The sequence below is a fragment of the Sinocyclocheilus rhinocerous genome, unplaced genomic scaffold (assembly GCF_001515625.1).
Source record: "Sinocyclocheilus rhinocerous isolate Xijiao unplaced genomic scaffold, SAMN03320098_v1.1 scaffold1007, whole genome shotgun sequence".
Lineage (NCBI taxonomy): Eukaryota > Metazoa > Chordata > Actinopteri > Cypriniformes > Cyprinidae > Sinocyclocheilus > Sinocyclocheilus rhinocerous.
The window spans coordinates 608,848-621,965 of record NW_015631056.1 but is presented as its reverse complement, the minus strand read 5'-3'; the positions used below and the strand labels follow the sequence as shown (position 1 = coordinate 621,965).

Here is a 13,118-nt window from a genome sequence, read left to right as displayed (position 1 = left end):
GACCTTCGCTAGCCCTAGGATTATTCTTGTGTCTTGTCCGCCATATACCTGTTTGCCACCGTTCGACCCTGCCTGTGTTTCTGACCTCCTCTCTGCTTTAATAAAGCTTGCATATGGATCCGCACGTCTCACGTCTCGTCAGCCCCGTTACACCACCAAAGTTCAAAAGGCTAAGTTCCAATATAGTCTTTCTACCGATTTTGTAGTCCAACAATGACAAGGAAATAATAAAATTGAAAAGAAAAAAGAAGGTGCCTCTGGGGTAGCAGTTTCACTGATGCATGTAAACCTCAGCAGCTTCAACACTCCTTAAGATCCAATGTGTAGAAAGTAGTAACAAGAGACAAAAGAAACACTGAAGAAAACATTAAATATAGAATTCTTAGATCACATTAAACAATTAAACACTTGATTATATTTGTAGATAATACAAATACCAAACAGCAAGGATTACTAACGTTAAATGTTTTGTGAAAGGGCGCACGTTATACGATATTTGTGTGACAAAAAAAAGCGTGTGTGTTTTTGAGATACGAATGGATTGCTGGCCGCTAATGGCAGGGGGAAGTTTTCTTAACATGAGGTTTAGGAGATGAACAACAGCAATTCACCTTGAGATCCCGCTCGCACTTGTCAGTTTAAGAGACTTGCTTCGCTCTGCAGCTGGTGTCCGGAGGTGCAGCACGCACACTCAAACGATCGCCCGGCAACTCACGCTCGTAGCGATCCACCCTGCACAAACACAGCGAGGTCTCCACAATGCAGCAACAGCGTCTGACTCGATTCAGCTGACCTGCATCTATCTGCTAATTACTGCTGCGCTCTCCTGCAGCTCCACCTTAAATACACATTTCCTCACTTCCGGATAATTGATTTCCCTCCTCCGCTCGGCCATAACATATTAAAAATCCTCGCACGTTTTTTCATACTGCCACAGTATAATGAATGTATTGGTCTTATTTCAAGAAGAGAAATCGTTCATTAAAAGCATTCTGATTCTTCTCCCAACTGGGCATATGTAATAAATTCAATTCAAAAAACATACTCAGACTGAAAGTTTGAGTTTATGCAAAATTTTATTTTGCATGTCAGACAGTGGAGACACATTTTCAGACCTATTTCCATCTCTTCATTAATGTACAAACCGTGGCTACAAAATTAAACCAGGATGTTGACAGTGGCCTACCTCATTTACAGCTTACAAATACTGGTAGAAAAAAAAATAAAGTGCATGAATGTACAATGTAAAACATCAGTACAACAGTGTCAAAGTATAAAAGGTCACAATCTACTTTACATTTTCCATTCAAAACACAATCTGAAAACACAGTGGAATGTCACGCATGATTAAACAGCATCAAACATGTCACGGTTAATGTGGATTAAAAAGATTTTTCCAAGTGGAACGGAAGTCTAAAATAGCAATGTTAGTGCATGGGTGTGTTTGAAGTCTGGATCACACATAATTGAACGTAACTTTCTTTTTACCTAAAAAACAGATTGCAAATGTACAGACATTTTCAGCTTTTTCCCCACTAGAGCTCTTTTCTCACTGTATTAACCATTCCTCCAATATCTCTTTACCAAATGCCAAGCAGACTATTTATACTGTAATATTATAATAGTTTCGTTGTCTTGGTTTTGCCTGTTTAGACTATGTCTATACCAAACACAATAACCACCAACCTGTGAAGCAAAACAGAATCTCAAGCTTGTGCTTTAGATTTCCATATAACTCCTCAAATGTACATTCAAAGGTATTAAGAAACAAAGTTTCTTAATGCTCATACACACATGCTACATTTTATCTAAAAGTAAATTTTTTTTCATTATTACTCCACATTTAATATTTCCATACACATACCATTATTTAACACCAGGCACTTTACTAACATGAACACATTTGAATAACAGAATAGAAAACACAAACATACTACTTCCCAAAAAGGACTAAGAAATTAAAAAATGACCAAAAATAGAATCTTAAAAAGGGAACAAATAAAAATAACAACAGATTTAGAAAATGTTTAGAAAGTTCTATAACACTAACAAGCTAACAGGTCTGAACTGCCTGGTGTTTAATCCTGGTATAATGAAAAACTGCAGAGTATGGGTTATGGGTTTCATAGGCAAATTTTAAAATTGAAGTACCCCATTAAACACTTATGCATTGAACCTTTGCACAAAAACAGCAAAGTAATACAAACAGATATATAGAACAGTCCTCTCACCTTGTGTGAAGCATCATTACTCTTTGTCTTGGCAGTGGTAATAGCACCAGTTCTAGTCTACTTATTGCCCTTCTCTCTCCTGTTCATCCATTTGGTCCACTCTAGCTTGGATTGTTGTTTCTGATCTTTAATTTATTAGCACTCTTTCTCATATTAACAAAATAAACTGTCATAACTTAAAGTTTAACATTGAAGAGTGAAGTAGATGTGCGAGTAGATTTGAGGGCATTGTCTTAAGCAAATATAGTTTGGCAATACACACACTGAGCATGTCCCATCTATTCTCTTGTACTCAGGGCTCAGTACGCTTTGTCTTCATGAAAGCTGCCCATTGAATGTACCAAGTGAACATAAAGAGTGTTAGACTGTTAATGCGTCAATTATGTAAATTAATTGGAAACATCATCAGCATTTTAAACCACAGAGTCTCTGATCTCAGAGCCCAGTCGTACTCGTGGCCGAGGGCAAATGTCACTGACTTCCACATGACTCTCTTTAAAGCCATTCTGTGGTGTTTGGGTGAGTGTCTGTGCTTCCTTGGAGTTGTGCTGCATGCTTGTCTCCGATGGAGCAATTATGTAGCCACAGTTTTCCTCCAATGTCTGGTAGCTTTTGTGGTCGGATGGGGATGTTGGAAGCACACTTGTATTGAGGGGTAAACTCTCCCCAGGCCTGACTTTGCTCTTTTGGGCTTCTCCAGTTTGTTCTCCTCCTCTCAGTACCTCCTTCATCTGGCCCCTGTGTCGATATGCTACCGACAGCCCGAACGAAAGCACACAAACAGCTAACAGCACACACACTACTGCCAGCTCTGTGCCATACGTCTTTATGCGCAGTTGAGCGGAGTGTACCGATTCGCTGGACAAGATGTCAGACGAAATGCTTTGGATTATAAGATGTGCATCCATCCGCCCCGTATTGGTTGTGGTCTCAGATAAAGGCTCTGCCTTCACACAGTAATTGGCCAAGAGTTGCCTGAAGCCATGTTCTTCTGACCAACACGAGAAGACCTCGTCACTGCCTGCCCGGCCGCTGACTACCAACCCACCATCCGGGCTTGGGAACAGGAAGTGGCCTACATCTGGCTTATATGACCATTTCCTTTGGGCATGGTTGGAGCGAAGATTGCAGGGCAGCAGACGAAGAGTATTAGCTGGGACGATAATGAGCTCGCAAGCAGATTCTTGGGAACTTGGGAAAGAACGTGGTAACACTAGAAAGAGAGATGGGTGTTATGACACATTCAGATGGATGACAGATGCTTGTATATGTTGGGATTTGCAGGTTTACCTGAGCTCTCAGACACCACACTGAACATTGTGCGGTTACATTTTGAAGTGTCTGCCTTCTCGATATCCTGCTGCCATTGGCTGAAATATGCATAGGAAGGTATAGATTGGTATTTGTACTGAAAATGATTAATGCAACAGATGATTTGGATGGAAAAAGGGAAAGAAAGAAGACTTACTTTAGTGGTGGGATATGTTTGACGTCAGTACAGTGTGTGCCTGTCCAGGCACAGTATGGGTCTCTGGCCAAAACACACTCGCCACAGTTGTTATGGAAACTGCAGTTTGCTACTGGCAGCTGCACAATACCAGAGTGTGACGACACAAATAACAAACCCTGTTTGTTGAGAGAGAGGACTGAAAGTAAGAGACTGAAACGAATGCTTTGTGGAGCATGCTTAGTGTCAAATACACTACCATACAATATAAAAAAAAAAATAATAATAATTTTATTCCGAATTTAAATTTGAATACAAATATTTCAAAAGTGACATTTTAAAATGTCACAAAAGATTTCTATTTCAAATGAATGCTGTTATTTTCAACTTTCCATTCATTGAAAAACTCAAATGTAACCCAACATCACAGTTTCCACAAAAAACGAAGCAGCACAACTGTGTTCAACGGTTACCTGGTATGCACCCTTTCATAAGTATAAACAGTAACACTTTCTGTCAATTCATGTTCTTGAAATTGAAATGCTAAAATATATTAGTATATGTAGAAATTAACATTAACCAAAATTAATAAATGCTGTAAAAGTATTGTTCATTGTTAGTTCATGATATTCAAGGCATTAGCTAACGGTAACCAATTGAACCTTTTTGTAAAGCGTTACCACATAAACGCACACACCTTAGTTGAATCCATCTCTATGTTTTGTACAGGTTGTTGCTCTGGGAACAGTTGGATCTCCTCAATGATGTGCATCATACCGGCTACATTCACAGCTTTCTGCAAACGTCCATCATCTGTCAAATCACAGAGCATAACATCAACAGCTCTTTAAAAAATAAATGAAATCACAGAAACTTGAACACTCAAAAAACCCACATACCTGTGCCGATGAACATCACATCGTAAGCTCCGTGGAGGCCTTGCACATAGTGCACAGCAATTTGTGTGTAGTGCACAGAGTGTGTGAAGAGCACTGGCTGACTTTTGACAGGACTGTCCATCAGGAAGTGGTCTTTCACAAAGTTTAGTACCTTATCTGGCATATCAAGGGATGAGTCTATTCCAAGCTGCCTTGAAGCATTAGTAATACACTGTAGAAAGGGAAAAAGATTCACAGAAACTCAAAGATCCTGCATTATAGAACTGTTAAAGTGTATATTTGGAGTCGGTGTCATCTTACCATTCCAGGTCGTGGTTCAGGTACAGAGTGAGTGTGTGTGTACCACTGCTGTGTCTCTCGATTCACCTCTTTGTAACGGCCAGAAAACGCTTTTTCTACCTGATCCATGCTGAACGCACACACTGCTGAACTGCCTGCTAGACCTTTACTCCTACAAAACATATAGCAACAAATTAGAAATAGTTTGAATAGACTGAAGTAGCAAAACATTTAATATTTGACTACTGTTTTATGAAATAAATGTTAAACGATTGACAATAATATCCAGTGATGCAAACTACTTGAAATTTTTCCTCAAATTTCACCATTTTGAATTGAAAATATGGTGTCATTTACGTGATGTAATTCCTAACAGAATGTGACAAGACATGAAACGTTTTGTTTTTTTTCAACATTGGGCATTCAAAAAAAAAAAAAAAAGTATGAATGTATGCATATTTTAAAATATTATTTGCAAATAGTTTAAAATGAAAAAAAAAAAATGAAAAAATTATTTATGATCAAATAATGAAAAACATCCCCTCCACTCAAGCTTATCTTCCCTAGCTCCTCTGCATTTTTTTTGCTCACCACTGAGAAGTGAAGACTGCATAGAGGAGTGTGTTTTTCTTGCGTTGGGCTGGAAGCACATATACATCTTGTATGATGTTGAAAGGAAAGCCATCGTCCGGTAGCAAACACAAGAGTTGAGCTTTCAGAAATGTGGTCCATTTCTTCTGCAGGACTCTCTCTCCACCTTGATCCTCCTGAGGCCATACACACAAACAAATGATGAACACTTTCAAACAAACATACAGTCTCAATAATTTATAATACTCTGAAAGACCACTAGGGGGCATCAGAACTCCAGTCCTGGTTTCAGAGCATTTGGACAAAAATAAAGACAAAAAAAACTGTTGTGGTACCATAGTACAGCATCAGATAGTGATAACATGATACTGAATGATTATTATATTCATATACAATAGTATTTATATAATTCTCCAGGGTATCTCAAAGAATAATACCATAGTACATGTCTAAAACAATTATCATGGTACTCCCATGGGTTTTAGGGAGCATCAGGGAGCGGGTCTGTCGCAATAATCAATATATCGACTTATCGCGCAATATATGTACACGACCTCAATAATTTTTGGTGACGCAATATATCGCCCATTATATTTACTTAAAAAGTAATGTCACCATGTTTTGTACATTCCACTTGCGCCTGTGTCTTTTGCAGCTTCTCGAACATAACGTGGTGTAGTCATGAGGTGCTAGTTCAAACTTTAAAAAATGCTTCTACAAAAAAAGTTTAATCTGCAGATATAGCCTTGTTTAGGGATCTGTTCACCCTTAATTTACAGAGAAAAGGTCAGGGAAAAATCTGTAGATGGAAAAAAATCTCCATACAAGTTCTTTGTGCATTTTTCTTTTTTTCTACTTGTTACTTTGCACTTTTTGTTAGAAAATGTTTATTTACTATTTATTCAGGTTTTTTTAAGGTATCTAATATTTTGATACTTAATTTCCATGATCTAAATATTCTTAAAAATTAAAAGTTTGTTGTCATTTGGAAGTGTGTAGGCCTTCTTGCATTATTATGCTGTTACATTATGATTATATATTCAGTGGCATAAAATGGTCTTTAAAATGACAATAATATCGCTTATCGCAATTATTTCTGGGGCAATATATCGCACAACAAAAAGTTGTTATCGTGACAGGCCTACAGACCATACTTCTACATTTTTGTCCCCCCAGGCCTCGGACAGTCGGACTGAGTCCAGTACATAATGGGTGTTGAAACTTCCATACCTTTTGGGCAAAAGGGAATGCCACAGCCCTTTTTCTACATTTTCTATAGTCACGTAGCACCGATTTTTGAAAAAAAGAAGAAACAAAAATCGCCTTTCTACTGAATAGACAGCCAAATTTTATAAAAAGCCCATCTTGTCAGTGGTGAATTACCCCTAAGTCAATGTCTTTATAGCTACTGTCTCTGCCATCGTTTGTAATTTTCAATAGCATTCTCTTAAAAAAAGAGAATGAAGATAGACTTAAATATGAGTTTTCTAAAACGGTGCTATTTAATTTTTGGTTAACATTGTCTAATAGGTGACAAGTTATTTCAGAGCGAAACCAAGCCTCTACATTTTAATTGACTATTAAGACTTTATAATATAATGTGCACCAATGGATTTCGCATTATAATAACACCAGGAAACATTTAGATTTTTATGTTGACATTTAGAGCTAAAGCAGAATGAGCTGAGGAATCTTTAGAATATACGAATATTCATAGTGATATTGTATATATTGGCATTTGTCTATGTGTGTGTCAGTCCATGTTCTTTCTCAGGTTTATGCTTACTTTATCAACACTGTGTGAACTGCTTCAACAATCCATCTTACCTTACACACACGTGCAATCCTTGACACTATGGTGTTATCAAAGAAGTCAAACTCCTTCCCCATCTCGCTGAAGAAAAAGTAGATCTGATCATCACTTCTCTCGCTGTCTGAACCTGTAATATAAGCAGAACCAACAAACGCTGGGTCTAATGGACCACAGCACACACACACACACACAAACAAACAAACAAATATAAACACTTTCATAAAACATATTCAAAAAAACAAATTTGTATCTAGGGCTGCATGATAAATCGAAATGGAATCGAGATCGCGATTCGACAGAAGCTGCGATTATCATGCGTATCTTTCAGTGAAGCACGGTTCTGTGATCAGCAGTAAATCTCCATCCAAAGGCCAGAGGGCGCTCTCGCGCTGAAACTCCAAATACGCCTCGCAGAAGAAACCCAGAAAATGCCTATCACTGCAGCTGAATAAACAGAAGATTCAACTGCTTTCATTGATTCAACGTGACTAATAAACACACGACTACAACAATATACGTTTTATCGGAGTTCTGATTATTATAATTTTCATTAAAATAAAGTATATTTATAATGCAATGCCTTTATCACTGCTTAAATACTATGAAATATGTTGCGTGCCTTATTCTCTGTAAGAAGCCACATCATCTCACAGAAGGATTTATTTCAAACACTCGACTGACGTTATGAAGTGAGTTTGGAGTAAAAATATGTTATTAAATGTGGTATTTTCACATGCTTTCAGATGGAGCAGCATTTACTTCACAGAGCCGTAGTTCACTGAGAAGCAATGCAAACAGCTGTCATTATCGCGAACGATTTCTCTGATTTCATAATCGCGCAATAAAATCGTCGGCGATTTTTTTTGCGTAACTTGTCAGTGAACTACGGCTATGTGTAGTAAATGCTGCTCCATCTGAAAGCACGTGATGATGAGTTCCTGCTGATTACAGAACCGGCATTACTATCAAAATGCGCATGACAATCGCATTCGATTAATCGTGCAACCCTACTCAGCTCAGTGAAGAAAGTGCACAGATATTTGTAGGTGTTGTATTTCATGTCATGTTTTCATTAACCTTGATTTCTTGCAACTTGTGTGCTTTTTCTGTGTGAGTCGAGAGTGAAATGCTGCACAGAAACCAACGGCCAAAGTCAGGAATTTCATTAAATAATACATTAGTAGGGTAGGGTAGGGTAGGCGATTTCGGAGAGGCTAGCAATAGCAAGCTAGCTTTGAAAGCATAAGATCCCACCCTCCCTGCAAATCACTCTCCAAAGCCACACCTCCTCCAGAACACATAAACACGCACAGGCAGACCAGAGGCTAACCAGCGACACTACGAGAGACGGCGTTGGTGGAGGGTTAAAATGCTGTCAGATGACCTCATGCCTCATCACCGGTGAGAAAACATTACTGTACAAAGCTCATAATTTTACAATACTAACGACTTCTCGCTCGGTCTGCAATAGCGTAATGGAATGCGCTGATGACGTATCATGTCTGCGCGAACAGGGTGCAAATACATACGCTGACAGGCAGGTAGGTCAGCCTATCGTAGCCCTCGGACCGAGGGATATGATTGGACGAGCAATTTATAGTCCTATGCCTTCCATAGATGATATAAATACATTTAGACAATGATTAGACAAGGATGATCTCCTTGCAAGGGACTCTATTTGTAAAATAAGAAAGAATGAAGTACTACTTTCTTGCTAAATGAACTCTACTTATCTATGTTTTATTTACCAGTTAGTTAGTATGTAGTGCTATTTATTGTGTTGTTGTGATTACAGTCTCTGTTGTTTCAGATAAACGTTGTAGCAGGTTCTACTCTCCTCCAGAAGACAAAGAGCAGCTTGATCAGATCTGCAAAGACAATGTGTGTCGCTGCTCACAGGGTCAGTTTAGCTGGACTAACTTTGTGTTTTCAATCAACTTCTTACCTTTAACCAGTTATAAAGCAGTTATAAAGCTTTTTTCATAGGTGACTGTTGTGTGATGAAAGAAGACTCCTCGTCTTACAGTGAGGAACAGAGGAAGGCTGCAGTGTGCAATGGATTACACCATGGTGAGTGTTTCTTCTGTTAAATCAATGTGTTTTTTGGCGGAAGCAATCATGATGTCACGTCATGATCTCGTCAATAAATATGTCTTTTCTTCAGCCTACAGGGTCAAACTGATCAGCGTCAGCCAGAGTAACTACGACCAGTATGAGATGGAGATTGTGCAGGTTATCAAAGAGGGTACGTCTACTAGAGTCAGATTTTCTCACGTACCCAGCAAACTGGCTCATGGATCTCCATTTGTGTTTGTGTAGGGACAGAGGAAGGCCTGAACGGGAATGAAAAGAGGATGTTCCTCTCTCATGCAAGCTGTAGGACAGGACTTGGTTTGAGAGAGGGTCAGGACTATCTGATCATTGGGCCCATCACTGATGTTTGGCATGGAGGGAGCACGTCCAACAAGTGAGTAGTGAAATAGCACTGAAAATTTACATGTTATGGTTCGTCTTTCATAATTCGGTTGTTTTCTCTCGCAGGTATGTGTATATGTTGGGTAAGGACACATGGGTCGAGCGCTGGCCATCCGAGTCTGAATGCGGGGCTGGATCCACACTGGAGGAGAAATGCGGCGCGCTGAAGAGCTTCGAAAAGGCACTGACAGAAAGCGGCTGTCAGACTTGAGACAGATGTTGGCAAAACTGGATTTTGAGTCTACGGCATTTTCACATGCATTAAAAAAACACAACTACCAAAGATATGCTAATAGCCAGTTATTTACTGCTTCATGTGAAACTAATACCCTGAGGTCCTATTATACTGTATATCAAAAATAAAAGTGTTACAAAACAATACTATGACATATGTTGCGTGCCTTATTCTGTGTAAGAAGCCACATCATCTCACAGAAGGATTTATTTCAAACACTCGACTGACGTTATGAAGTGAGTTTGGAGTAAAAATATGTTATTAAATGTGGTATTTTCACATGCTTTCAGATGGAGCAGCATTTACTTCACAGAGCCGTAGTTCACTGAGAAGCTATGCAAACAGCTGTCATTATCGCAAACGATTTCTTCGATTTCGTAATCGCGCAATAAAATCGTCTGCGATTTTTTTGCGTAACTTGTCAGTGAACTACGGCTATGTGTAGTAAATTCTGCTCCATCTGAAAGCACGTGATGATGATTTCCTGCTGATTACAGAACCGGCTTTACTAACAAAATGCGCATGACAATCGCATTCGATTAATCGTGCAGCCCTATTTGTATCTGTTTATTTAACCTCAGTATCAGTCAATAATCATTTGTTTTCAACATGCGTGAGAAAGCAGAGTTCTGTAATCAGTGATGTTGGCATTTATTTTTAGATATTTATCTTCTAAGAAGTCCCTTGTGAGGAAGTGTGTGTTTGTATATATTTACCCTGGAGCCAGTTGAGAGAGTTCTCCGTTTTGAGAGGGGTGCCAGACCCTAGACTCCTATATATGGTGGGTTCATTTCCCTGGAAGTTACTGACAGTAGCAGTGTACAGTTCCCCATCTGTAACACAACAAAACATACAAGTGCTTATTAACAGTAAATCACCATGTTCATCAAACTTAATGATGTTTATGTATGAAGTTCAAACAAAATGATTGCATTGTTTTTGCATGAGTTTTTCTTACCCACTGTAATAGCTGTAGATCTGTATTCTGGATTAAATGGACAGCGTCCACGTCCATCCTCCATAACGTGTTCCCCCTTTTCATCTCTTTCCAGAGAAAAACTTGAAATGTTCTACAAAATTTCCAGGAAAACATGGAGAAACAGTTAGAACAAATGACACCAAACACTTAAACAAATGGGTCAATGATATGTGACCCTGGACCACAAAACCAGTCTTAAGTCGCTGGGGTATATTTGTAGCAATAGCCAAAAAAACATTGTATGGGTCAAAATTATTGATTTTTCTTTTATGCCAAAAATCATTAGGATACTACATAAAGATCATGTTCCATGAAGATATTTTGTAAATTTCCTACCGTAAATATATCAAAACTTAGTTTTTGAATAGTAATATGCATTGCTAAGAACTTCATTTGGACAACTTTAAAGGCGATTTTCTTGCACCTTCAAATTCCAGATTTTCAAATAGTTTTATTTCGGCCAAATATTGTCCTATCCTAACAAACCATACATCAATGGAAAGCTTATTTATTCAGCTTTCAGATAATGTGTAAATCTCTATTTAAAAATATTGACCCTTATGACTGGTTTTGTGGTCCAGGGTAACATATGATAAAAAAAAATGTAATTTAAATATACAATGACTTGAATGCATAATTAAATAGATTGTAATTTTTTATTATTATTTAACTGCTTATTAAAATGTTATGATAAATGCGAAATAAAAGTCATGTCTTTTAACCAACAAATGGGAAAAAAACATGATAAACTGTATCAGACAGTATGTCTACAAACCTTCATGACTGTGTGTAAAGGTCAAAAAGTCTTATAAAATATCAGATAATTTGTTTTACCTTTACTTTTATATTATTACTTTTTACCTGATTACTAAATTTTTTTCTATTCTTTATCATGGATAAACATAAATATCACTGAACATCACAAAGAGAAAAAAAAAAGTCTCACAATGTAAGCACAGCTGGGACTGAAGGCATATGTTCCACACACATACAGGTGTGTGCTGTTCAGACGCAGTAAAATCTTGATGTAGTTGAAACAATCAGTCTGAAACACATAAGCGACAGATTATAATATATTGTTTCACATTTATATTAGCAATCACCACAACACACATGTACCTGGGGGTCCTTTCCCTTAAAGATACACTCTTGCCTCTTCTTTTCTGGAGTGCTCCATGTGAGCTGCAAAAGATGCAAAACAAGGCTGAGTAACATCAAAATGAACTCCTACACACTACTACAAACATTCTTGTATACACGTACTGTTTTCTGTAGATACGTCACACTGATATTGTCCAGGCTGAGAGAGAATATGTTCTCCCTGGCTCCCACGTAGATTTTGTTTTCATCTGGGCTCAGCAGAAGGGCTGAATAGTTATACACAGCATCCACAGAGAACTCTCTCACTGATCGTCCTTCTGCATCTGAACACACACAGTCAAAAATATTACTTTAAACATGCAGCTTAAAATCACTTCATAAAAAGAACAAAAATGCACACTATCTGAAAAAGCACATTTCACATTTATACATTATATATATATATATATATATATATATAAATTCTTACAGTACATTCAAAATTCATCCTGCATTCCTCACATGGAATGCACCTTCAAAACTACAAAAACTTGGCACACAAACCAACCCTTTAAAATTACGTTGGTTTGCATGTCCAGAAGGTTTTCCTGGCAAGGCACAGAGGTCACTAACGTCAGTGTTTACTCATATAAAACTTTACAAGCCATTTTGTTCTGATTACAACCATTACATTTGCATTTTCAACCTCAAATGATTAATGAGTATGGCTGTTATTCTGATACAGTACACCAGCCAGGGTTTGCAAATGGTTCTAATAGCTCTTGTAAATGTGTACAATCAAGGATTAAACTCTCCTGTGTTTGGCTAAGATGAGTGAACGCAACATTTGGAACAGTCTCGTAATGGGTTTTTCGGGAACAAGAAACATCATGGCAGTTCAAGTAGCCCTAAAATTGAGCTAAATTATTTCAGATGAGTGGAAGTCTGAGAGAATCTGGGCCAGCAGAGCTTCTTCTACAGAATACATTGCTCATTACTGCTTTTGTGATCATAATAACACAATGTTTTTTCTTCATTTCTGGCACTACCATGAATAATACATTTCCACTACATGGTAATTTGTCCACA

General features: G+C 38.0%; 3 protein-coding genes across 3 annotated transcripts in view; 1 reads left to right on the top strand and 2 right to left on the bottom strand.

Annotated features, from left to right (window-relative positions):
- Window positions 1–808, bottom strand: part of LOC107741420 (DNA-directed RNA polymerase II subunit GRINL1A-like) — a 23,751-nt gene extending 22,943 nt beyond the window's left edge. The window contains exon 1 of the mRNA XM_016554144.1: window positions 612–808. The gene's annotated coding sequence lies outside the window, so the exon portion shown is untranslated. The remainder of the gene's footprint in view (window positions 1–611) is intronic.
- A 1,258-nt stretch (window positions 809–2,066) lies between these two features.
- The window catches only part of LOC107741418 (semaphorin-4B-like), a 15,389-nt gene continuing 4,337 nt past the window's right edge, over window positions 2,067–13,118 (bottom strand). The window contains exons 3-15 of the mRNA XM_016554142.1: window positions 12,213–12,373; window positions 12,069–12,131; window positions 11,896–11,994; window positions 10,929–11,040; window positions 10,687–10,803; window positions 7,275–7,420; window positions 5,448–5,623; window positions 4,878–5,028; window positions 4,578–4,788; window positions 4,376–4,491; window positions 3,700–3,857; window positions 3,522–3,601; window positions 2,067–3,444 (exon numbers count right to left, since the gene is read on the bottom strand). Coding sequence (XP_016409628.1) covers window positions 2,645–3,444; window positions 3,522–3,601; window positions 3,700–3,857; window positions 4,376–4,491; window positions 4,578–4,788; window positions 4,878–5,028; window positions 5,448–5,623; window positions 7,275–7,420; window positions 10,687–10,803; window positions 10,929–11,040; window positions 11,896–11,994; window positions 12,069–12,131; window positions 12,213–12,373 — 2,390 coding nt within the window. The 3' untranslated portion in view covers window positions 2,067–2,644. The remainder of the gene's footprint in view (window positions 3,445–3,521; window positions 3,602–3,699; window positions 3,858–4,375; window positions 4,492–4,577; window positions 4,789–4,877; window positions 5,029–5,447; window positions 5,624–7,274; window positions 7,421–10,686; window positions 10,804–10,928; window positions 11,041–11,895; window positions 11,995–12,068; window positions 12,132–12,212; window positions 12,374–13,118) is intronic.
- LOC107741419 (complement C3-like) lies at window positions 9,251–10,005 on the top strand. The gene is made up of 4 exons (XM_016554143.1): window positions 9,251–9,330; window positions 9,432–9,505; window positions 9,580–9,727; window positions 9,802–10,005. Exons 2-4 carry the CDS (start codon window positions 9,478–9,480, stop codon window positions 9,944–9,946), a joined length of 321 nt encoding a protein of 106 aa, XP_016409629.1. The 5' UTR covers window positions 9,251–9,330; window positions 9,432–9,477; the 3' UTR covers window positions 9,947–10,005.

What these genes read in the sequence shown, in the direction of transcription:
- LOC107741419 (XM_016554143.1), top strand. Translation starts at nt 9,478, where the DNA reads ATGGAGATTGTGCAGGTTATCAAAGAGG. An exon ending in TGTGCAGGTTATCAAAGAGG is followed by an intron (nt 9,506 to 9,579) that starts GTACGTCTACTA and finishes GTGTTTGTGTAG; the next exon opens with GGACAGAGGAAGGCCTGAAC. An exon ending in GGAGGGAGCACGTCCAACAA is followed by an intron (nt 9,728 to 9,801) that starts GTGAGTAGTGAA and finishes TTTCTCTCGCAG; the next exon opens with GTATGTGTATATGTTGGGTA.